The following is a 24,692-nucleotide window of genomic DNA, read 5'->3' as shown; positions in this document are numbered from 1 at the left end:
CCCGGGATAGTGGGGTGATTGGCACCACCCCAAGCCAGTCACTGATGCTCCCTGAGGCTGTTCAAACCAGTAGACGTGGCCTCCTCTCCTCAGTGAAGGCCGAGGTGCCGGGTGTGGCAGGCAGGGCTGTATCTCTAGGGTGGAGTTACTTCCTTTTCCTGACCTATGGCTTCTGGGAGGGGCCTGCACCTCTCAGGAAAAATGTGTATTTTGTTTTGGGGGTGTGGGGGTGTACTTTCGAATGCAGGACTCTCAGCTGCTGCTATTCCATGTCTCCCCCCAATGCTTCCCACCTCAGCCTCTCCTTAGGCACCTGGAGTCCGCACTGCCCTCCCTCCCTCAGGTGAGGAGCTGCAAGTGAAAATCCTGTGCTCTGGGTTAAAAATCATCAACAACAAAAAGCCTGAGGCTTTATCTCAGACCCGCTCTGCTTTCCCCAGCCGCAGGAAGCCCTGCTGCCTTTCACGGGGGTGGTACTGGGCTGTGTTCCCTGCGCTGGTGCTCTGGGCTGTGGTGGCCACACTGGGTTTCAGGCCTGAATCTTCTCTGGGAAAAAGGCCTCCCGTAGCCCTGCGATCTCTCTTCACTCTTGGCCTGCTGCCTGCTGCCTGCTGCCCTGGAAGCCGGGCCAGCCCCTTTTCCACCTCGCCCTTCCTACTGGGCTCCAGGTGTTTTCTGTCCTTCCTGGACACCAGCCTCCTCCTCCCAGGTAATTCTGGGTGAATGTTTATTTCCAGTCTGGCCCTGGGAGGAGGTGCAAGAAAGGTCTGCTATTCTGCCACCATCTCCTCCCTGACTGCTTCCGGGACGGGTGCTGTCAGTGCTCAGAGATTAGACCAGCTGTCTCAGCTGCGGCACTGTAAATGCTTGGCGAGCAAGGCACCGTGCCACGGCCACCACTTCGCCTAATTTCAGGTTTGGCATGGTTACTTAATTGTATAATCCTCAACTTCAGGAACAGTGCAAACAATTTTTTTTACAAACTTTAATAACAGAATTAGCAGCCTTCAAACATGCAACATGGATAAAGATTGAAAAAACAACAAGAATTTTGGCATACGCTGCTCTGGACTAATTTGTGGATTATGACATATGTTCAGAATTATATGGGAAATATTTACAATGTTATATTGTCTTGGCCTGGCCAGCATGGCTTAGTGGTTTAGCGTAGACCTATGGTTCATGGAGGTCATGGTTCAATTCCCAGTCAGGGCACATGCTCGGGTTGTGGGCTTGATCCCCAATGTGGGACGTGCAGGAGGCAGCTTATCAATGACTCTCTCTCACCATCCACGTTTCTCTCTCTCTCTCCCTCTTCCTTCCTCTCTGAAATAAATAAAAATATATTTTAGAAAAAGTTTAAAAGAATATATATTTATACACATGTGCACCATGTGTGAGTATATGTGTGGTATATCATATATACTCCCCAAAACGTGTTTCCTTCGAGCTCTCTAATGTAGCTACCTCCCCTGTTTCTTTGTCTTATTTTAGAATGTGGTTAAGTCCTTGGGAAAATCACTTATGTCATCAGTGAGGAATGCCACCAAAATAGCTTCCCACTTAAGTTCCCATCCCTAGGGCTCACCCACAGGAGGTTGCGATAAATTCAAATATTTAATAACTGTCTTTTTCTTCCTCTTTAACACAGGCCCTCTGGTCCTGGAGGCAGGACCGTGTGGTGGAATCTTGGCAGTCAGCAGTCTGTGGAGCTTTTGCAGGTGCAAAGGATTATATTATACTGGGAAAGACCAGAGAGGGGGGAAATGTGAAAATATTAACTCTGCAAAAACAACATTCTTTAGAAATTCCAGATTGTTCAGATGAAGAGAGTTCCACTAATTGTTTGAGAAAAGCAAGTGTCTTAGGAAAATGAAAAACCTAAAAAGGTGTCTCCTTGAAAGACAACCAATTTGTTTTTGACAAATTTTTTCGTTTTCTTTTATCTTTATTAAAGCCTTCACTCAGGCCCTGGGATCATCCTGACGATGATTTATAAATCTGTGGGGGCGAGGCTGGCCGTGGGCAGGGCTGCCTGTGCAGCTGGCTGCCCTGCGCAGTGCTGGGGGGTTAAGTGGACCCTGCAGCCGGCAGTGACTCACGGCCCTGACATGTTTGACAGCACGCAGATGAACGGGCACCAGGAGGGGGCTGCTCCCCAGTGTACTGACGGCTGAACTGCTGTGTAGAAAACAGGGACATTGAAACATCTGGGCATTTCCTAGACTTTAACCGAAGAGCAAAGTGACAATATGCAATCCTGTGTCATCCATCACTACGTCGTAGGCCTTTTCCAGTGAGGTTCTGATGAGAACTCGGAGGCTGTATGGAATTTAATAAGTGGCAGCTTTAACATTCTAAGAGAAATCAGAATTGTAGTTGATATAAATCAAAGTGGAGGTTTTCCAGAAAGCTGTGAATTACAAGTGTAGATGTGAAGCCAGTAGTACATTGATAGATACGAAGTTTAGATGTCTACTTTAGAAAAGAATTATTTTTTCAATTTGTTTAATGGTTGTTGGATTGGGGTTTTTGTTGTAGTGATTAGGAAAACAAGGAACATACATTTTATAGGATTCTTTATTAATAATTGGGCCCGCTTGACTTGTAGAATTAAATGGTAAGCAATAAGAACGTTGCCTGTAGACATGCAGCCAGCTCCCATTGAGATGAAGGGGATGTGTTTCCATGTGACACAGTTATCAGCTCTGCTAAGTGGGTCCGTGGTCTGCACTGGCTTTCTGGAGGAGTCATTCCCCGCCCTGGGTGGGCATTGTGACTCCCTCTGGCCTGGGGACACAGGGAGCAGTTGAGGATGTGGTTGCTGGGATAAGGAAAGGCCATTTTTTAGTTAGCAATACCATAAACCCTCCGCTTGTCGAATTAGGAAGTACTTATTCTCCGGCCCCATTCCGTAAGTAACTGATTCAAGATATTGGCTTACAATGCATTGTTTCTATTAAGGAAATAGCATCCGTTACCATTCCTTTTTCAGAATAATGCTTACTAACAGGCACTGAGCACTGAAATCGGTCAGAAAGGGGAAGAACCTACGAGATGCCACTGATCTTGGATCCTGGGAGCGAGGCCCTAGGAGGCAGGCGGCACCCTGTGCCCAGTGTCAGCAGAGAAGCCGCCACCTGAGCAGGAAGGGCTTGCTCAGAACCACACAGCCCTGCAGCCAGCTGGTTGGACTTAACAAAAGTTGTCAAGTCTTTGTTCTGCTTCCGGCTAAGGATTGAGGCTTTGGTGCATCCTGGGCACCAGCTCTCTCACCTGTGACGTAGCAGCAGCCCTCCCTCCCTCCCCCAGGGTTCCAGTACTCTGGCCTGTGCTAGTACTTTGTAATCAGTAACACTGAACAGACCTAAGGTCGTTCCTATTTCAATAAGAACAGCCAACACCCAGGAAATGGAAACTGTCACAATCATTTCACTTGCTTTGAAAGAATAGTATTAACAAAGTTACTGTACACAGTCATCTCCTCTAATATCGTCAGCTTACGTTTTCAGCTGAGGTTCTGATAAGCGAAGGAGTTTTTATCCAAGGTCTGCAAAATCCATTGTCGGGAGACCCGCATGTATTTAGCAAAAGATAAAATACATTTCTTGTTTCTTCCTTTTGTTCTGAAAGTTTCCTTGGTGCAGTGTTGACCCTGAGGAATTAGTTACTACTGGATCTTTCTGGAAGATCACCGCCATAGGAAACACTCGATTGTGAGCTGAGCTTCCGGAGGAGCCGCTGCGGCTCTGCCTCCCGGCCTCAGAGGCTTGTGTCCGGCCGCCCTCTGAGGTCGCACAGGCTGGCCGCGCACTTCCGGACTCTGCAGTCATCGTGGCCATAAAGCAGCGGGCAAGCTGGCCCTCAGATCAGAAGCCAGGTTTCTCGTTTCTGAGTGCCTGGTCATCTGGGCCTCCCTGGCACTCTGTGCCCGGGCACTGCTTGGCACAAATACCCAGAAGTGGCCCCTGAGATTGGAGGTGTTGATGGCTTGTCAAGCTCAGCAGGTCCCTTGGGGTTAAACTAGGAAGAAAAGGGACTTTGCCAACTTCCGCATTTCACGTTAACATCTAAACATAAGATCATAATTCAGCATAAGTAATGACGGCATTTGCTATTAGAGTGGTAATTGCTATTCTAGTGCTCTCTGATCAGTTTTTTATAATTACATTTTTATAATTACCAATTTACATTCTCTAAGAGAGGAGAGTGACTGAGATGTAGATATGAGACAGACAGGTCTTCCCATGGTTTGAAATTCTAGAATAGAGTGAAGGTTTACCTGAGTAAATGGAAGGCCCAGCACAGTCTTTAAAACAAACACATTGGCTGGTAAAGCCCTGGCCCTGCCCTGGGCCTGTGTGGAGGGAGGGGCCGCAGGGACCACGCTGGCAGCTGCTGCTCGAGGCAGCTCAGACCTGCCCTGGGACCTGGCCCTTGGTCTGGAGCGCTCAGCAGTCACACGCAGACCCCTGGTTCCCTGCATCTGCCCCTGGCAGCAGGTCTGGCCTTCCATAGAGCCCATGCAGAGCGGCCCGGAGAGCACGGCCTCCCTGGGGTCTGAGCACTGGAGCAGCCACGCAGCCGTAGCGGACGGCTGTCCTGGCCAGCGTGCTAGCGGGTCCCTCAGTTGTCACCAGCACTTCACCTGTGGAGAGCAGGACGTTTTAACTAAAGTGCCAGTCCTCCCCCACCCCCATATGACCAGCTACTCCAGGACGTGATCCTACACATCCGTCCTGCCGCCTCATAAAAATGGCGAGGCCTGTGACTCGGGGAATCTTTGATATTTGAAGATATTCAAATTGATTATCCACTTTCATAAAATAGCTGTCCTCATGGTAGTAAAATAAGACCTATTTAAACATATGTGCTTTTGTCTTTAACACCTCTTCACATTACTGATGAGACAGAAAGCTAAGAAAATCCGCAGACATACACAGTAAAGGCTCAGGGACTTTGCTGATGGCCACAGCCCTTTGCTTGCAGTGTCCAGCCGCATTAGAAGACACACTTCACTGCAGGCCACCATCAGGCTGAGCGGGCGGCTGGGCGTGTCCGGGCCCGCCTTTAAGACATCTTGGTTGGTCGAGGACAGATTGTGAACATTTTCAAACAAAAAAAAACGGTGTGTGCTCTTCTGGGTGTTAACAAGTGGGTCAGTTTTAATGTCCAATGTCACAGTCTTTATGTAGTGAAAAGCTTAAGCGAGGCCCACTCCGTTATCTGGTCCCGGGGCCAGCTGTCCCCACGGTCAAACCCTCCACGGCAGCACGTAGCCAGGCCACGTCCAGGCACAGAGCTGGCACAACGAGCAGCTTGGAGCTCCCCCGTACCTCCTTTCAGAGGACACGTTGAAATCTTCAGTTTGTGAGAACTACAGACACCGGTCCAGGGCACCCAGGGAGCATTTTGAGGCCCTACTGTGTGTGCTGGCTGGAGACATGAAGACCCTCTGCCACCCAGACAAGAGCTCGTTACGCTGAGCACCAGTGTGCGCCAGTACCACCCTAGACACATGCGTGGACTCGTTTAACCTGTGTCACCTTGCTGCCTGCATGTCCCAGATGAAAAATGGAGCTACAGAAGTCCCAGCGGCCAGAGCTGGGGTCTGGAGTCAGACAGAAAAGCCCGCGTCTCGGCTCTGCGAGGAGGAAAACTGGTGACTTCGCTCTCCACGCTTCTTCCCTCCTGAGCCTGGGCAGCCAGTGCCCATCTGCCCGCAGGGCTCTTCCCCATGGCCGGTCCGCCCGGGAGCGGGGAGCCCGAGAGCAGGGAGCCCGAGAGCCGGGAGCCCGGGAGCGGGGAGCCCCGGAGCGGGGAGCCATGCTCTTTCTGAAGGAGGGTCTCAGCCAGGCCCGGCAGCCAGTGTCTCAGCCAACCCCGGAAACAAGACAGTCAGGGGTGAGGGTCCAGGGTGAGGGCTGCCTCCTTCCTTAAGATTTTTGTCTAAATGGATGTGAAGCCTTCCTGGACCCCTATCTGTACTTAAAGTATATATTCTCTTTTAGTGAAGAAAATGGGGTTTAAAAATTAAAATTGTAGGATTTCAGGACTGGGTCCACAAAATTTTAAAATACTTGAAATTTAGCCAATGCTTTCAGTTATCAGGCAACTGTTTAATCTGCAGAAAAATGTTTCACATACTCATACAAAAGTGCCTTAAAAGGGGAGACTCATTATTCATGTTATTGGTCCTCTTCAGCCCTAAATGTGTGTCATTTGTGGGTAACCAAAAGTGGGACATAGAAACGTGTGTACGTCTTTAAGAAGTTGTCATCTCAGAGTTAGCAGATGGCGGAGGTTCATGTAAAGATTGCTCTTTAACAATTTATTTAGGAAGACATTTGGCAGAGATCAGATGCCCTCTGTGCCCACTTGCCCCGGAGCTGGAGGGAGAGGTGCTATTCCTGGAGCATCCTCCACACATGCGCTGTGCCGCCTCTGACAGACCGCCACTCCACCCCGCCCATGGGTGCGGAGTCTGTAAACGTCCCCTGAGTTTATTATTTCTACCTTCTTAGGGCCTCCTGGGGTTTAAAACCTGTCTTTGTATCAGATTAATTAGAATATTGGCACCATGTATGTGGGTTCTGTTTGTTGTTTGACTGACCAAAGACTGGACCCCATTTAAAAGTGGGGGTGGTAGACAGTCCCGGGGCCACAGGAGAGGAGTAGGAAGGAGCCACGAGATAGCGGTCATCAGGGCAGCACTGGCTCTGCCCAGGGCAGAGTGGGCTTAGCATCGCTCCCCACTGCCTGCCACCAGCAGCCTGGGCGCGTGGAAATGTCTTTACCTCAAAGCATCCAGCCAGTTTATGCCAGAACCCCCCACCGGGGCAGACACGTTTGCCCACCTGCCTCAGCAGAAGCCATGGGAGCGTTTTGGAGTCAGACAGAGAACAGAGGCGGCAGGAGGCCTGGCCTCCGCCCCCGGGAGAGGCCGCTGTCACTGCGAGCGGGAGCCTGCCGCAGCCGCCACCGTGGGACACGCTGTCTCCTGCTCCGCAGAGCCAGGCTGTGGTGGGCTCGGGGCCTGAGCAGGGAGAGCAGGACCTGTCACCTTGCCATGCAGTGCGGGTTCACCAAGAAGCAGTGGCATGTGGATACATGTTTCCATGTGGCATCTCGCTCTTGAACCAGTCAGTGGGCGTAGTGATAAAGGAGTGATCTGGGCAGCATGATGGGGAATATAAAATGAAATCTGTAAGTGCCATGTAATGAGCAGCCCTGTGCCCGGGCTTTATGTGACAGGTGGATTTGCAGCTGTGGTCACCACGCCCCTGGATGTGGCAAAGACAAGAATCATGTTGGCGAAGGTGAGTGGTAAAATAGGTGATGAAGGCACAGCCCCTGCTCCTGCCTGCAGGCACTAGGGCTCGTAGGAACAGAGTGACCGAAGGGAAACCGCCCTGTGCTGCCTGGGGAGCTGCTGGCAAACAGTGTCCGTCATCACACGGCCATGCCCACAGCATTCCACCTTCCCGGTCATTTCCGACCACGTCCTGTGGGCAGGGGGCTGCGGCCTCTGCGGTGAGCGCACCGGTCTCTGAGCGCAGCGCCCGGGCCTGCTCCGCCGCCAGTAGTGAGCGTGCAGCCAGGCCGGCCGACTGGACGCATTAGGACTGGTCAGAACTGTTAGATCTCTTCAGGAAAAAGAAACAGTTTTTTTTCAAAAAGCTACGGACTTCAGGGGACGCCACATATAACATATCTGGACCAAAACAATAAAAAATAGTCATTCCCCAGTGGGAAATGAACAAGAGCAGAATTCCAGCACATGGGCCGACAGGGCTTCCTGAGCGTGCACCAGGCTTCACGCCGAGCGAGGCGCTATGGACAGCGGGTCTGTCAGCTCCTCGGTCCGTGTCCCAGGCAGACCATAAGCTGACCATAGCAGACCATGTTCTCAGAGACCTGCTGCGGCTCTCGGGGACCTTCCTGCCCGGGCGGCACAGGAGCTGCCTGGCTTGCCCGGCCCCTCGTGGCCATGAGACACCAGTGGAGCAGAGGGGCCAGCCTGCCCGTGGGCTTACTGTGAGCCCGTCTGGTGTAGCGAGACTCGGGGGCCCTGACTCTCCCGGGCCCTCCCTCTGTTTGGAGCCGCCCTAGGTGAGGGGGGCAGGCTGCCTGCCTCTGAGGACGCCCATCACTGGGACTTGCACAAGGTAACTGCGTCCTCTCTCCTTCCCTGCAGGCCGGGTCCAGCGCAGCCGGCGGGAACGTCCTCTCTGCCCTGCACGGGGTCTGGCGCGCCCAGGGGCTGCCAGGGTAAGCACGGGGCGCGGCGGCTTGCTCTCCACCAGCTGGTCCCCCGCAGCCTGACATGGGACACACGCCTTTCTCCTCTTCTGCTTACGCCCTGGTCCGGGTCTGTGAGGCAGGGACTGCAGGGGCGAGCAGAGCACTCAGAGGGAGCCTTTGTGGCCTGGGCACGTGGATCCTGCACAGGTTACCTTCCGCATCCGCCGTGCTGACCCCTCGTTGGAGACACTCCGGGCTGCGATCAGCTGAGCACCCAGACCTTTAGCGTCACAGCCTTAGGGGCTCTCTCCCCAAAGTGTCATTTCCGCATTGTTCATCCCACACAAGGTTGAGGTCTGCACAGATACAGAGTTGGGCTCAGCATACAGCGCTGGGCTCTGCACAGATAGAGTTGCCATTTCTCTCGGGAATCATCAGTGGGAATTCTGAGAGCAAAGCCGCAGTCCGGTCTGGAGCAGGGTTGGGACTGAGCCTAGTGACAGGCCGGCTGGTGTGGATGGGTGCAGAGTGTGGTGGGGCCGGGTGCCTCTCCATTGGATTGCGGTTTTGTGAGCACTGGGCAGGTGTGTTTCAGCCAGTGGGTAGCTTGGGGACCATTTGCTGCTGGTTAGGCCCAGGTAAGACAGTTGCAGCGGAATGGTCCACCCTCTGCTCAGAATTCCCAGCTGGGAGTCTGGCAAGCTGGCAGGGGTGGATGGAAGGATGGATGGATGGATGGATGGATGGATGGATGGATGGATGGGGAGTGGCAGCTCTGAGGACGCAAAGACTTTCAGAAAAGAACTGTGCTTAGAAAGGAACCCTCAGGAGGGGGAAGGGCAGAGCGGTTTCCCTGTGCCATTCAGCCACTGACGGCCACCATCCTGAGGACTTATGGCCTGATGCTCAGCGCTGAGGCCCATTTGGACACCAATTCCACACTGAGCAGAGAGAGTGAGAGAGAGAGGTGTGAAGCAGCCTGGTTAGTAGCCGGTAGGATTCTCACTGGCCCAGGTGGTCTGGGCCCCAGAGGCGTGGCATGCGGCAGTGCTAGACCAAGTCAAGTTGCGAATCCCACTCACTGATTTCAATATAGTTCCTATCAAGTTTATGCAACTCGCGGTCAGACCTCTCCTCTTGCCCTTGAGCGCTGTGGACATGGTGTCCAGGTGGCGTGGTGCTGACCTCAGGAAGTGGGAAGGGTGACACTTTGGTCTCTCGTGTTGGTTCATTCCAAGTCCTGGCTCGCACGTGCTTTCTCCAGGATAAGTGCCACACCGCGTGCTCACCTGGCCCAGCAGAGAGAGTGCTGGGAGCTGCTCAGCCTGCAGCGCCTTCCCACCTTCCCTCTGTCCACCATCTGCTGCTTCGCCGCCGGCTCCCTGCCGAGCAGCGTAAGTCTGCCATCTCCTTCAGCTGCTCAATCGGACAGCCCTGCCTGTTGAAGTCTTTGCCTCCGAATCTGGTTGGGGCACTCACTGGACACATTACTCTTAAGGCAGTAGTTATGTTAAACGATTCGATTGTCTCTGAAGAAACCATGGGCTGCTTCCATCTGCCTCTGGCCAGGAGCTGCTGCTGAGCTCACACAGCAAAAGCCGAACCCAGACACTGGCTTTAGAGGGGAGTCAGGTGTAATGGAACAGGAGACCTCGCACCCAGTCTTCCCGCCTCACCTGTGCCTCTGCAAGCAGTGGCTCTGCTCAGGCCACAGGGACACAGTGGCTTCAAAGTGGTAATTTATGAGTTTCTGTCCTCGCCAATCACCTCATGTAAAAATTTGCATGATGCTGAAATGAACAACTTTTTTCTTACAAGTGTATTTTAGTCTATAGAATTTTCATGGTTATTTCTAAGTAAGAAAAAGAGGTCTAATTTTATCTGTAGTATTTTAATTAATGATTTAAATCCTTAGATAATTAAAATAAGGACCCATTGCGCTACCAGTTTGGCTCAGTGGATAGTGCATTGACCTGAGACCTTAAGGACCTGGATTCAATTCCAGTAAAAGGCACACACCTGGGTTGCAGGCTTGATCTCTGGCCCCGGTCAGGGCACATGCAGGAGATAACCATTCCACGTGTCTCGTATAGATGTCTCTCTCTGGCTTTCCCCCTCTCTTTCACTCTCTCTAAAAATCAATGGAAAATAATCCTCGGTGAGGATTAACAAAATAATAAATAAATGAAGATAAAATAAGGACCTGCTCACACTACCCTGAGGTCCACTTTCTGCACACGAGGGAGGCAGGTTGCCCTCCTGAAACACAGTGCAGACAGGAAGCAGCTGGGCAGCGTGGCGGGCAGGCGGGCTCCTTCTGTTGTGTGGGGGCCACCGCCGAGCTTTCCACAGTGGCTTCCCCGTCTCTGGGAAAAGAAACTGCTGTTGGCATAGCCTGGCTGGTGTCCATTTTCTCCCCTAGACCTGATCTTTTCACTAGTAAATTTACTTCTGCAGATTTTGTAATTTTGTTTTCCTTATACTCTTGGTTAAAAAAGTAATACTCTTGGTTAAAAAAGCTCAATTATCCCAGAAATATAGGCAGGGAATGCTTTTTATTTCACCTTCGATTTTACATGATGGCCTCGCTGAAAACAGTGGTCTTGGATTTAGGCCCTTGCTTGTCATTACTTTGAGTACTTCATTCCACTCCCTCTGGCTTGAAGTGCTTCTCTTGAGAAGTCAGTTGACATTCTAATGGGGACTCCATTTTATGTAATTTTCTCTCTTTCTGCCTTTAAGATTCTTTGTCTTCAACATTTGCCATTTTATTTTATTTTTTTTAATATATTTTATTGATTTTGTACAGAGAGGAAGGGAGAGAGATAGAGAGTTAGAAACATTGATGAGAGTCATCGATCAGCTGCCTCTTGCACACCCCCTACTGGGGATATGCCCGCAACCAAGGTACATGCCCTTCACCGGAATCGAACCCGGGACTTTTCAGTCCTCAAGCCGATGCTCTATCCATTGAGCCAAACCAGTTTTGGCAGCATTTGCCATTTTAATTACGATGTATCTAGATGTGGGTCTCTCTGGTTTCATCTTCATTGGGACTCTGCCTCCTCAATTTGTGTGACATTTTCCTTCACCAAGTTGGGGTAGTTTTCTATCATTATTTCTTTATTCATATTCTCTGTTCCTTGCTCATCCTCTTTCCCTTTTGGTATTTGTGTCATGTGGATGTTACATTTCATGTTGTCCTAGAGCTCCCTTAAGCTATCTTCCCGCTTTTTTTTTTTCTTTTTTTTTTTTTTTTTTTTTTTTTTTTTTTTTTTTTTTTTTTTTTTTTTTTTTTTTTTTTTTCTATTTGCTGCTCTTATTGGGTATTTCTACCTTGTCTTCCAAATTGCTGACTCGGCCCTCTGCTTCCTCCAATCTACTTCTAATCCCTTCCAGTGTGTTCTTCGCATCAGACAGATCACTCTTCATTTCTGTCTTGTTTATGGATTCTGTTTCCTTTTTCATGCTGCTGCAATTTGTGCTAAGTCCTTTAAGTTCTTTATAACCATTGCTTTGAACTTTATGCTTGTCTCTACCTCATTTAGTTTTTTTTTTCTGGAGATTCCTTCTTTTCTCTCATTTGGGGGTTTCTGTCAAGCATCGGCTTGAGGACTGAAAAGTCCCATATTAGATCTCTTTGTATTTGCTCCTATTTCTTACATAGAACTGCTATGTCTCCAAGTCTTTGTGGGATGGTCATATGTAGAAAGTGTCTTGAGGGGTCCTGTGGTGTAGTTTCTTTGTTCTCCTTAGCTGGATGCTCTAAGAAAGCCTCTTGTGTGTGTTGTGTTCTCTTGTTGTAATTAGGACTTGATTATCGATGTCCCATTTGTAGGAGGGATCTCCCTTCCAACTTGCCACCAGAGGTTCAACCCCAATGTCATCATGCCAGCTGCCCAGTGTTTGGGGACTCCTTATCCATAACCTGGATCTGCTTTGAGTCTGCTTTGATTGACTCTGTTCTGTGCTGTGCTTCCTTCCCCCAAAGAGCTGGTTCCACAGGTGTCAGCTGCAGGTGCTATGGCTCTTGTTAGTTTTTTTCTGCCTGAGCAGTCTGGGATAATGTCGGCAGTGGGGACCCAATAGCTGTTACTAATTAGATCAGGCAAAGACTCAAAGCCTCCAGAGACTCACCTCTGCCTGGAGATAGATTGGAGTCAGTCTTGGGTATCCTCATGCAATTCTTCATAGGTGGGGTGAGAGGTTTTCCAATAAGGTGGGGCAATTGCTTCTCCCTGGAGGCTAGTTATTCTCAGAAACTCCAGTGTGGGGCAAGGGACTTTCCACTTGGGTGGGTCAACTGTCTTCCCCGCAGGCAAAACCAGCAGGATAACAAAAGTTGGCCTGAGAAAGGTATAACCTCCACAGTGTGAGGGAATGACTCAGCATAGGAAACTGAGGTGTCTGCCTTCCGAGCTCTATACCAGGATCCCCAACCCTGGCTTATGTGTATACAGCTCCAGCTACTCTGCTCTCCCTCTGTTGGAGCACAAGGTGAGTGGCTGAACATGGAATTTTGTGTATTGGCCCTTTACTAAATACAGGGTGCCTGTATTTCCTGCCCTTTCCCCCTGGCAGGCAGCAACCCTGCTGCTTTTCACAGCCAGGTGTTATGTGGGTACCATTCTCAGTTCTGGTGCTCTCTGCTGGGAAGCCCATGGAGGCCCCCAGAGTTCTCAGTGGGAATCCCCCACAGCTGACATATCCTTCTGGGACTTCAGCTGCTGACTGTGGGAACCCTCCAGCCCTTTCTCTCCTCTGCCCCTCCTACCAGTCTCTATGCAGTGTCTGCTTTCCATCCTCAGTTGTCAGGGTTCTCTCCAACCTTGATTTTTCAGAGTTGGGTCTTCTGTATTTTAGTTGTAATTCCAGTTTGGTCCTGGGAGCACGACTGTTAGCTTGCATGGCCATAATTATTCCAAAGTTGCAACTGTCCCAGTGACTCCTCCGGAGGTGCTTAGGGGCTAACCGACTCCCTTCCCAGCCCCTTCCCTTCTTCTCCTGCCCCCTGCTGTGCATCCTCCTGGTGGTCTCTCAGGGCCCAATGTGCCTGAGTCACTGGGAGGATCAACTGAGTCATCTGAAACCTTCTCTAGCCCCCAAGACCACCTGGCCTTCCAGCATAGTGTGTCCTTTGACTCCTTATCCAAGTTCATTCCATCATCTCTAAAAGGCAAATACAGTCTGGAGGTTTAAACGGGACTATTGTGGGGACAGGGCTACTATTTCTTTTTTCTTTCTTTAATAAATCTTTATTGTTCATATCCCCTCCACCAGGTTCCCACCCCACCCTCTGCCCTTTCCCCACCCCCCACTGTCCTCATCCATAGGTGCACAATTTTTTTCAGGCTCTTCCCGCACCCGCAACTCCTCTTTTCCTCGCGAATTGTCAGTCCACTCCCCTTCCGTACCTCTGATTATTATATTCAACAGTTAATACTGTTAATCAGGTTTTTAGATTCACTTGTTGATAGTTACGTATTTGTTGTTCATAATTTTTATCTTTATTTTCTTCCTCCTCCTAAAGAACCCCCTTCAGCTATTCATATAATTCTGGTTTGGTGGTGATGAACTCCTTTACCTTTTTTTTTTATTTGTGAAGCTTTTTATCTGGCCTTGAATTCTGAGTGATAGCTTTGCTGGGTAGAGTATTTTTGGCTGTAGGTTCTTGTTATTCATCACCTTGAATATTTCTTGCCATTCCCGTTTGGCATGCATGGTTTCCGTTAGAAATCAGCTGACAATCATATGGGTGCTCCTTTATAGGTAACTACTTGCTTTTCTCTTGCTGCTTTTAATATTCTTTTGTCTTTTGCTCTTGGCATTTTAATTATGATGTGTCTTGGTGTAGTCCCCTTTGGATTCCTTTTGTTTGGGGTTCTGTGCACTTCCTAGACTAATAAGTCTATTTCTTTCACCAGGTGGGGGAAGTTTTCTGTCACTATTTCTCTCAATATGTTTTCGGTATCTTGCTCTCTCTCTTCTTCTGGGACCCCCATAATTCTGATGTTGGTTCGGTTGAAGTTGTCCCAGAGGTTTCTTACACTATCTTCAACTTTCTGGATTCTCTTGTCTTCTTGCTTCTTCAGAGGAGTGGCCTCTGGCTCTTTGTGTTCCAAATCTTTGACTTGATTCTTGCAATCTTCCATTCTGTTTTTAGGACTCTATAATATTTTTTATTTCAGAGAATGTATTCTTTATTTCTAGTTGATCCCTTTTCATATCTTCATAGGTCTTGTTTATTTTATCGGCTTTTTCTAGGAGATTCCTGAAAAACCTTATAAGCGTGGTTTTGAACTCTATATCCAGTTGCTTTTTGTCCTCCATTTCTTTCATTTGTGATCTGTTTCCTTGTCTTGGCATTTTCGCTGCTTTCCTGAGTTGGTAGGGTGGGAGGATCAGCTGTATCTATGCCAGCCTTATTCGACTAGACTTGGAAAACTGCAAGAGCCTCTGTGCTCAGCTTGGATGGGGCGGAGTTTCAGGGTGGAGCCTACAGCCTTGGCTTCCAGTTAGCCCCACCCTATGAGGTTCCTGAGTCTTATTGTTCCCCAGTGTCCTTCGGTACTCGCTGCAAACACCTGAGAGAAAGGTGCCCTAGAGTTTCACCTGCTACCAGACAGTCTAGTCTCTCCCACAACGAGCCCGCAACTGGGGTTCAGTGCAGTTGGAAGTGGGGTTAAGAGCAGTCCGGGGCTTATGTCTCCTTCCACCGAGGGCAATCCAGCGGCTCAATCAGCAGTCTGTCCTCTGCCCACAATGTGCGTGACTCCAGGGCTCTACCTTTCGCTGCTCCCCGAGCTGCAGCCCAGATTCCCTCTGTGCGTGTCTGGGTCCCCAGGGTCTCGCTCAGAACTGGGGTTCAGCACAGTCCGGAGCTTTTATATCCTTCCTGCTAGGGAACGCCAGCCAGGCACTCAGCCTCCCCCTCCTCTCCAGCTCCGTCCTCTCCGTGCGCAACGTGTCTCTGTACCTTAGGCCTTTACAGCTCCTCTGATTTTCCTTCTGGTTTTCTCTTTCCTTCTCGTTGTAGAATTTCCAGTCAGTCAACTTTCCTGTAGTTCTGGATAATGTCCACTTTATATTTTAGTTGCATTTTTTGAAATTGTTGTGTGAGGCTGCAGTTGGGCAGTTACCATCTTGGTTTCTCTCCACCAGAATTTCAGGGCTACTATTTCTTGACTAATTATTTGACTTGTGAGCACTCACAAGCAAGCTGTTTGGTATGTAGCCACATTCACCAACAGGTCTACTTGGGAATGTACGTGGTGCTATTCTAAAAGGAAAAACACACCTTCTAATACTGTGTGGGGTTTAGTGAGCATGGTGTGTTGAATTGAACAAGCTGTGGGTATTGGAATTTCACCTTCTTTACACACACAAGAAAAAATCTCTTTTGCTTTCCCCCCCAGATTATTTGCAGGGGTCTTCCCGCGAATGGCAGCCATCAGCCTGGGAGGCTTCATCTTTCTTGGCGCTTATGACCAAACGCATAGCTTGCTGTTAGAGCTCGGCAGAGAGAGCCCGTGAACTGCATGCTACAGCCATGCCTACAGGGGGCCACTGTGAGCGCTCCCTCCTGCAGCCACACCTCCAGGGGGCCGAGGTGAGAGGTCCCCCTCCCACAGCCGCTGGGCCCTCTGAACACGCAGGCAGTGAGGCCGTCTCCACAGGCCTACACGGAGCACGACTTCCAGGCCACAGGCAGCTGGGATGACGTCATCTACGTATTTGCCCGAAAGTTAAAGAGAGAAAATGATGCCGAGAGCAGTTCTGTTAACGGTTTTCCTAGGACCCTTAATAAATAAGTCTGGTGATCTGAGGCCGGCCCCTCCGAGCTTTCATTTGATTGTGTCTGCCCCTCCTTCCCTGCCGCCCGGCAGCAGACTGAAGGAAGGCAAAAGGGTATCTTCCGAGGAAGGGCTAGAGGAGGACAGGAGACTGTCATGTGAGATAAGCTCTTTGTAAGCTCACAGCTTTGTTTAGAAAGCGTGACTACAGGGCCTGTGAGCGGGTAACCTGGCTGTTCTCGACAACCCACAGATTTAACCCATGAGAACAGTTGAATTTGACAGGTGTCCAGAGGCCCAGGAGACCTATGGAAGCAGCGAGCAGTAGCGCTCAGTGACCGGTGGGCCCCAGGGCTGGAGGGGGAGGGCATGCTGGGGCCTGAGGGCAGCTGGGCCGGCTTCACAGTGTCATTTCTTAGTTCGCAGTCCGTCAGCTTTGCCCGGAGTTTTGAGCTCACCTTGGGAGAGAGTAGGATGGATGGGGAAGGTCCCCGTTTTAGAGCTTGACTGATAAGCTCCAGAAAATTGGAGTCCCGGGAACCTCACACAGCCTGCTGGGAGCCGCAGTATGTGATCTGCTTTGCTGCGTCATCGCTGATTCCAAATGCGGTCCAGGCAGAGGGACTGCACTTGTCAGGGCGCTCCTGGGACTCCGTGGGCGAGGCAGTGCTGGCTAATGTACACATGACCCAAGCCACACACTTAACTTTGTAAGTGAACTTTATTAAAGACACTTCACTGCCCTTGTTAGACACTCAGTATTTTACACGTTTTTCAATGTACATTGTACCAAAATCTCTATAAATAAATAACTTTGTACATAAAAGTAATACTTCCTCTTTCACATTGCCTCTCAGAAGCAGCAAATTCACATGTTGTGGAAGTAACATCAGTTAACTGTTGAGAACAAAATTCTAACTGTGCTTACCTTTGGGACAGTGATTATCTGACAGTGAATTAACATGTAACCATTTTCAGTACCTACTAGTGCTTCAGGCACCGGCTGAAGGACTTTGCTTGCCGGCTTCTAAGGACCTTGTTAGTGTGAATGCAGTTTTCCCACAAAGCCCATTGGCACTCACAGGTGGTTAGCTCCAGGCCTCCCAAGTGCAAATCCCCCAGAACCCAAGGCACGGGCTCGTCTGTGCAAGGGAGGGAAGCGCACAGGGCGCCCAGATGCTCCGTGGAGATGAGCCCCCTGGCCCTGAAAGTGAGGACCTGATCCTCGTTCTCCCTTACACCCACGTAATACTCATCACGTTGGCAGAACTAACACATCACTACTGAAAAATCCACAGGTACCCACAGCAGCAGCCTCTATCTTATCAGAAAACCTCAAATGACAATCAAGTGATCCTGACAAACATTCGCTTTGTCACAGAAGGCAGGCAGGCTAATGGTTCAGACCACAGGCTGTGGTGATTAACACCCCCAGCGCTTGTTAAGGAAGAGCTCGAGCCTGAGGAAGTGTCTCTCGTGCAGAGAGTGTGGCGTGCGAGGTCTGGGCGAGGGAGGAGGTCTGCGAGGAGCACCCTGAGCTCCTGTGGCTGATGTGAGGTACTTCGACGCAAACCCAGCTCTGCCCGTGAAGCATCCGGGTCTGCCCTGCCACGTGTGATGGAGTCCGAGGGCCGCCTCCTCCCCACACCACCCCAGAAGCAAATGTGGTTTTAGCGTCTATAAATCTCACCCATGCATTAAGGCACCAGAACTATCCCCACATTCCAAAATGAAACAGCAACCTGATATGAAAAATAATATTGTCAAAACTGTACGATTTTTTGTTAACCATGCAATAAAGATTAAAATATCCTTTGTAAAAGATATATAATATATATGAAACCTCTGAAAACTCTTATGTACACCACAGCCTCTTGCATTCTGTGCTTCAGCTGCAAGTCCTTTACACTACAGACACTCCCCACGGAAGTTAAAACTGTACAGAGTGACGCTTGAACCCAAGCTTCCCACAGCACGCCTCCTCCCTCCTGGAGACACAGCGCCTAGGCCCTCGGGGCAAATAGCAGCGGCCCACTCCGGCTCCCGGGCGGCTGTCCTGTCAGTGGTGTGGACTCGGGACTGGAGTCACCTGCCTTGGGGACGTGTCCATTCGGCAGAAGCAAGTGCCGACCTTCACTGGGGGCGTCTGGAGAGTCCAGGGCGGCCTGTGTGAGCTCAGAACTGCCAGGGTTCAGTGTTGGCTGGGGGTCCGTGGAGTCTGGCTCACACACCCCTGCGAACATCCACGGAAGGGCCCCTGCAAGAAAGGAGAGGGCCCATCAGAGCTGGCCTGGCGCTTCCGTGCTGTCCCCTGCTGGGGACGGGAAGGCAGTGAAGGCTCACCTTTCCCCTCCGGAGGTGCCCCTGGCTTTCTCTTCCAGGGCGGCAGCATTCTGTCATGGTTACTGGGGTAGAGGGACTCCCTGCAGTCCGGGTGAGACCCATCACCAGTCCCACTGTGGAGACTGTTCGGACTTGGAGAATGTTCTCGGTCACTCCTGTGAGGCTCCTGGCTGCTCGGTGTGTCTGGCTGTGTGCTGTCCCTGGAAGTCGGCTGAGGACAGAAGGCGTGGTCCTTGGAGTAAGTGTCCACGTCAGTGTTGCTGTCACTGCATACAGCCGGGCCATCGGGCTCTGCAAGACACGGTGGAGACTGAGCACCAGTGCCTGGGCCTCCACCCCCAGCCCACTGCACCCCGGAACCAGGGTGGGCCCGCTGAGGTCACCACAACCCCCTGGGGCTAAACATGGGGTCTTCCATGCTTATTTCAGATTTAATTTCGTCAGACAACTGGGATCCCAGGGAGAAATCCTATCTGAATGGCTCCTTGCAGCATCAGGAGCTTCTGACCCATCAGCAAGGAGCCTCCACAGGGCTCCGCTGAAGGCCGGGAAAGTCCGTGCCACCGGGTGTTTTAGAGACATCCCCCTCACACTCAGAGCCAGGCCCGCCCCACTTCCTGTTTAACATGGAAACCCAATCCTGGGATGGCCTTAGACCCATAATGCCTCACTCTGAGGTCAACCCAGATTGGGATCTGAGGGACAAAACCCTTTTCCTGAGAAAGCATCTCACCCATCTTCTGTGGACCAGGTGTGCCGCCGGCTTTCTCTGTCGCTCTCCACGGCTCCTTGCTGTACCCAACACAGAGCCGGGGCTGCCTGCACGTGATGCCGGGACCACCGGCCTCTGGAAAGAGGCCTGCGTCTCTCGGACAGACACCTGCAACAGAGCGCCACACTGTTGGAAGCGCCGGGCTCAGCACTTCCCGGGCACACTATGAAGAGTGGGCATCGCTGCTAGAAGGCGGGTGTTTCTAAATGCCCCTCGAGGGGTGGCCCAGGCCGTTTCCGAGCCTCCTTCCCAGCAGCAGCCCTGCCGCAGCCGCGCAGGAGGCCCCGGGGCCACGGGTGCCGAGCACACACTGTCCCCACGAGCGGTCACCCGGGAGAGCTGCTGGAGGAGCTAAGGCTCTTAAGAAGCACTGAGCCCAACAGAGGGACTTCCTAGGGTTGACTTGCAAAGGGAAGTCCAAAACCCAGAGGCTCAGGTCACCTGCCTCCCAGGTCAAATATGCTCAAGGGAACGCCCTGGGAACAGTGCATCAGACTCTCTGGCTTTACCATTGCTCTCGACGTGCCCATTGGCCTGATGGCCACTCTCAGTCCTGAGCACAGTGTCCTGCCGGTCAGAAAGGGTCCCCTGAGAAGACAGGTAGCTCGGAACATCCGGCGGCACCACGGTCTCATCTGCAAGGAGACAGGACAGTCATCCCAGGTCCCAGTCCTGTGGTGACAAGGTCACAGACACAGGACCCCCAGGGCAGCAGTCCCGGCCATGCAGAGCCTGGAGTCCTGCTCAGGAGCCTCCCCAGTGCACTCTAACCAGGAGTGAAAGGTGTGGCCAGCAGATCCCAGGGCACAGAGGAAGCAGTGATGGCAGGGATAGTGACCGACATGGAGCTGTGCAGTAACGGCCCCCACAGCAACGAGGCACCCGCCCAGGACGCCTCTGACCACCCCAGGTGGAGCCTGCAGAGCTCCCAGTGCTGCATTTGACAGCCTTCCCATCTAATGTCCCATTCCTGGGAGTTAAAACACTAAAGGTCACTGTCCAGAATGGCTGTAGGTTCCCTGAGGTCCTAGAGAGTTCACACATACAGGAAGCCCTGCACGGCCTTCCCCAGGTCCCTGCTTTCCTCCCCGTAGGGGTGTCGAACTCAATCAGAGAAGGGGCCAAAATCTAAAATCCAGCCTAAATCGCGGGCCGAATGGTTTACTGAACAGTCATAAACTGTCATTGTGATGGAAACGCAGCCGAGTGCAGTGATGACAGCACGGTGCGGGCCACATTGCAAGGCCTGGCGGGACGGATTTGGCCCGCGGGCCTTGTGTTTGACACATGTGCCCTAGAGAGTTCACACATACAGGAAGCCCTGCACGGCCTTCCCCAGGTCCCTGCTTTCCTCCCCGAAGCCATCCGCCAGCAGGTACCTGTGTTGGTGACACTGTACTCCTCCCTCTTCCGCCGGGTTTGGTAGATGATGCACACCCAGACTAAGGACGTCAGGACCACGCTGCACACCACAGCGATGGTGAAGATGCCCACGGTGGTCCCGTCCTTCCTGCAGCCAGGGCTGGGCAGCACGCTCAGCTGGCTGTGCGCCCGCTCGGTGCCCAAAGCGTTGGACATCTCGCAGGTGTACCGACCCGCATCCTCGGCCCCCACGTTCTGCACAACGAGCAGCTGGTTGCCGGGGGTAAAGTGGTGACGCTCGGTGAGGCTCAGAAGGCGGTCCCCTTTGAACCAGGTGATGCGGGGCGGAGGGCTCCCCGCCGCCTTGCACTGGAGCGCCACCGTCTCCCCCGCGGACACCACGCGGTCTTCCAAGGGCACCGCCAGGGACGGAGTCTCTGCAAGGCAGAGACAGGACCGTTACTCTGTGGGCCTTGGGCTCCTGGACAGACAAGTCAGCACATCAGCAAAGGCCGCACCAGATCTTTCGTCACAGGACAAACTTTTTGGGCCCTGCTGGCATGGCCAAGTCTTTCCCAGGTGGGGTTGCTGCAGCAAGAACAAGCTCCCACCTACTGACCACAGCTGTCCCGTGATGGCCCGTCTACTGTCCCCGGCTGTCCCATGACAGCCTGTGTCTCCGTCTACTGTCCCCAGCTGTCCCGTGACAGCCCGTACCCATCTACTGTCCCCGGCTGTCCCATGACAGCCTGTGTCTCCATCTACTGTCCCCGGCTGTCCCATGACAGCCTGTGTCTCCATCTACTGTCCCCAGCTTTCCCATGACAGCCTGTGTCTCCACCTACTGTCCCCAGCTGTCCCGTGACAGCCCATGTCTCCATCTACTGTCTGCAGCTCGCTTGTGATGGCCTGTCTCTCCCTGTCTCTTCCAGAGCAGTTCTCATCTAGAGTGTTTTATACTGTCTTATACCAAAGCCCTATTTTTTAAAGAGATGGAACCACTTATTCAAAAAGAAATCTTATAAGGGGCCAAAATATTAAAATACAAACAGCCACCACACTGCCCACACCAGGCTCACAGATGGTTGAAGAACATCGACTCTAGTTGTCTGTGAAGTTTAAGAAAACCCCACACCCACACCCACACACCACACGCATGCACCAAGTGCAGTCGCAGACGAACCTAGGACGGTCAGGGTGGCGTTGGCTGAGATGGAGCCGGCCAGGTTCTGGGCGGTGCAGCTGTAAACCCCCATGTCATCGAGCTTCACGTCCGTGATGAAGAACACGTCATCGTCAGGCATGACGTGCATGCGTCGCTCGCGAGCGGCGGGGAAGTCGGTGCCTCCGTCCTTCTGCCAGGCGATCTGGGGGTTCGGGTGGCCGGTGGCGGCACACTCGAGGCGGGCCGTGGTGCCAGTCCGGATGGCGATGTCGTGCGGCATTTTGGTGAACGATGGCAACACTGTAACACAGTCAGGTCAGGTCACGGGGAAGCCAGAACCATGGCCAGGAAAACCCTCTGGCCACAGCCCTCCCATGTCTGGGTGTCGCTCGCCACGTTACTACCCTGTGTGCCAGGTCTGCCTACCCCCAGGACGGCCACTTCAGAATGAGCAGCCACAGTCCCCCAGGCTGCCAGCTACCCTGGCCACAGCAGAGCTCGTCCATCGGGGGGGTCTCTGGTGCCCGAGGCCGGTGCCTTCGCATGGTGATCAGTCCGTCCCAGGACACCCCATGGGATCAGTCCGTCCCAGGACACCCCGTGTGGGGCATTGGGATCAGTCCGTCCCAGGACACCCCGCAAATGCAGGCCTGGCTCCTGCCCACCGTAAGCACGGGCAGGAGAGCCTGGGAAACCAAACTGCTACTCCAGCAGGAGGCGCTGACACGGGGGGGGGGGGGGTGCCTCCCCCTGGAGAAGGGAGAGCTCCCTCCTGAAGTCCTGGCTGGAGGGTGTGAGCCACAGCCCTGCACACGAAGCTGAAAGCACTGGTCCCACATGTTGATCCCAATGCCCCACACGGTCAGCATCCAGCCACTGCCTGGCAAGGTTATTTGCTGGAGAGGCTGACAGCTCACTGGGTTTTTGAGAAACAACGAAGAGTCCCCTGAAAAGCCCAGAGAAGCAGCCAGTGTGGTGAAGGGTATGTTTCTGTGGTCTGCAAGGACCTGAGAACGCTGGTTCCAGCACTTTTAATCAGAAATTTAATGATCAGGAACATCTCGTTAGGCTAAGTTGGGTTGGGGTGGCAAACTCCTCCTCTGCCCTAAACTCACTACAGCAAACCAACCTGACGGCTCTGAGATTGTGTCCGAGTGAAAAACCCTGACACCCCCTCGCACTCCACAGCCTCAGAGGCGGGCGCGCTGCCACCGCTGGCTGACCTGTCCCGGGCCGGCCTCTGGCGCCAAGGCTGTGCCATCTACTCAGAGGGCAGCCACTTCCCCAGCATCAGGTATCCTGGATCTGGATACCAGACATCTTGTTTTATGGAGAATAAATGGATAAAAATACAAAGCTTAGGCCCACAGTGTCACTTAACATAATAAGTGGATAAAAGTTATTTTATCCCCAAAACAAAGACTCCACTGAGAAGCTTCAGAGCTTGCCCTGAGGCCCACCCAGGCCACGGTAACCCCGTGCAGGCCGCTCGGGCCCTCCGCACGGTAACTCAGAGTGGCCGCATGTGGGTGTGCAGGGCCGAGCCCGGGGCAGCCGGGCCTGCGTACCGTTCACCGTGAGCCTGGCCTTGTGCGAGTAGGTGGAGCCGAAGTGGTTGGTGATGATGCACTGATAGCGGCCCTCGTGCCCGAAGCTGACGTGGCGGAGGTGCAGGATGGTGGTGTACTCCATCACCTCCCCGTCCTGCGCCCGCACGTGGGCAAAGTTCTCCATGTCGGCGTCGGCCAGAACCTCGCTGTCCTTCTTCCAGGCGAAGGTCATGGGGGAGCTGCTGCTGCTGGCTGCTGAGCAGGTGAGCCGGACGTCCCTGCCCACCACGGCCACTGTCGTCTCCGGCTGGGTGATGATCTGTGGCTTCGGCAAGTCCTCTGGGGAGAGAAGAGCCACTGTGAGTCACCGGCACTGAGGGCTCAGTGGCACCAGCTGCCTTTCCAGCAGGGACAGCAAGTCCTCAGCTCCACCGACACAGAGGGACTCCCTTCCACCTGGAGAGCCTGCCTCGTCCAGTGTTATACCCACAAGCAGCGATCACCTCCGAGATCACGCACGCCTTGGTCACAGATCAGCCCACTGGTACTCCACTCACAAAGCAGCCAGCAAGCTCCTTGTTTAACACACTTAGCAGATTCAGAACTGGATGGGACTGCACAGACCTCACCACAGACCTCCCCCACAAGCTTTACGCTAAGGCACTTGTGCCAGAACGCAGACCTGCGAAATATGTACCTGCGTCAAAGCAAGCAAAGCACTAGCCAAAGGGTCAACTGCTTCAGGATTCTGGGAAAAAGCTATTTTATCCCCAAAGACTCTATCAGAGGCTATAACAGCCCACAGGGTGTGGGTCCAGGAAATGCATGAATCTCTAGAAGAAAAGGGAACTGTGTGGCATTTTCTCCTGCTCTCCAGCCTGTGGTATCCTGGAAGTCCAGCCGCTTAGCAATCACTGAGGCAGGATGGTTCGCAGCCTCCCCCTAGGCCCACCCTCAGGGCCTGTTTATGGGACAGATGCTCTGCTCAGCACGGGAGCCCCACCCTGAGGGCATGCTAGGAAAGCAGCAGCCCAGCTGGCAGTGATACCATTGGGGCAACAAGAGGCCGGCCAGAAATAGAAATGGAGGCCAGAAATAGAAATGGAAAACCAGGAGACTGCAGTGCTGCAGGGCTTTGGAGAGGTCCGCCATGTTCCTGAGGGCCGAGACGCATGTGCAGGGCTGTGCCCCCAGCACAGTTCCTCGCCTGTAACTGGCCCTAACAGGATCCATGCAAACAGGGAGTGATGCTGCACAAAGGGCGGAGACTTCCTGGCTGACATGACTTAAGGATGTAACCAGGGAGAGACTTCAGTGGCTTCATGGAACAGGCTTTACAACGCCCATCCAGAAAGTCACTGAACAAAGAAACTAATCAACAGGACAACAGTAAACCCTGGGGGAAGAGAGGAACATGGATTCACATTATTTTAAACAAAAAACTACAAAACACACCAAGAAAC

The 24,692-nt window shown here is 52.4% G+C and overlaps 2 protein-coding genes across 16 annotated transcripts in view; one reads left to right on the top strand and one right to left on the bottom strand.

Annotated features, from left to right (window-relative positions):
- The window catches only part of SLC25A26 (solute carrier family 25 member 26), a 125,163-nt gene extending 109,085 nt beyond the window's left edge, over positions 1-16,078 (top strand). For 6 of the 8 annotated variants that reach the window (XM_036430588.2, XM_036430590.2, XM_036430589.2 and 3 more), the window contains 4 exons: positions 1,652-1,721; positions 7,255-7,319; positions 8,198-8,271; positions 15,660-16,078. In XM_036430588.2, coding sequence (XP_036286481.1) covers positions 1,652-1,721; positions 7,255-7,319; positions 8,198-8,271; positions 15,660-15,777 — 327 coding nt within the window. In that variant the 3' untranslated portion in view covers positions 15,778-16,078. The remainder of the gene's footprint in view (positions 1-1,651; positions 1,722-7,254; positions 7,320-8,197; positions 8,272-15,659) is intronic. The other 2 variants (XM_045578951.1, XM_045578952.1) reach the window with 2 other exon arrangements.
- Positions 16,079-16,739: 661 nt separating this feature from the next.
- LRIG1 (leucine rich repeats and immunoglobulin like domains 1) overlaps positions 16,740-24,692 on the bottom strand; it is a 92,605-nt gene continuing 84,652 nt past the window's right edge. For 7 of the 8 annotated variants that reach the window (XM_036430583.2, XM_036430585.2, XM_045578947.1 and 4 more), the window contains 7 exons: positions 23,248-23,568; positions 21,698-21,979; positions 20,532-20,951; positions 19,662-19,787; positions 19,114-19,260; positions 18,381-18,671; positions 16,740-18,294 (listed from right to left, as the gene is read on the bottom strand). In XM_036430583.2, the coding sequence (XP_036286476.1) occupies positions 18,041-18,294; positions 18,381-18,671; positions 19,114-19,260; positions 19,662-19,787; positions 20,532-20,951; positions 21,698-21,979; positions 23,248-23,568 (1,841 nt within the window). In that variant the 3' untranslated portion in view covers positions 16,740-18,040. The remainder of the gene's footprint in view (positions 18,295-18,380; positions 18,672-19,113; positions 19,261-19,661; positions 19,788-20,531; positions 20,952-21,697; positions 21,980-23,247; positions 23,569-24,692) is intronic. The other variant, XM_036430584.2, reaches the window with a different exon arrangement.

Source organism: Pipistrellus kuhlii, unplaced genomic scaffold (genome assembly GCF_014108245.1).
Source record: "Pipistrellus kuhlii isolate mPipKuh1 unplaced genomic scaffold, mPipKuh1.p scaffold_m20_p_11, whole genome shotgun sequence".
NCBI lineage: Eukaryota > Metazoa > Chordata > Mammalia > Chiroptera > Vespertilionidae > Pipistrellus > Pipistrellus kuhlii.
The sequence above is the reverse complement of the archived record's forward strand: the minus strand, read 5'-3'. Positions and strand labels throughout refer to the sequence as shown.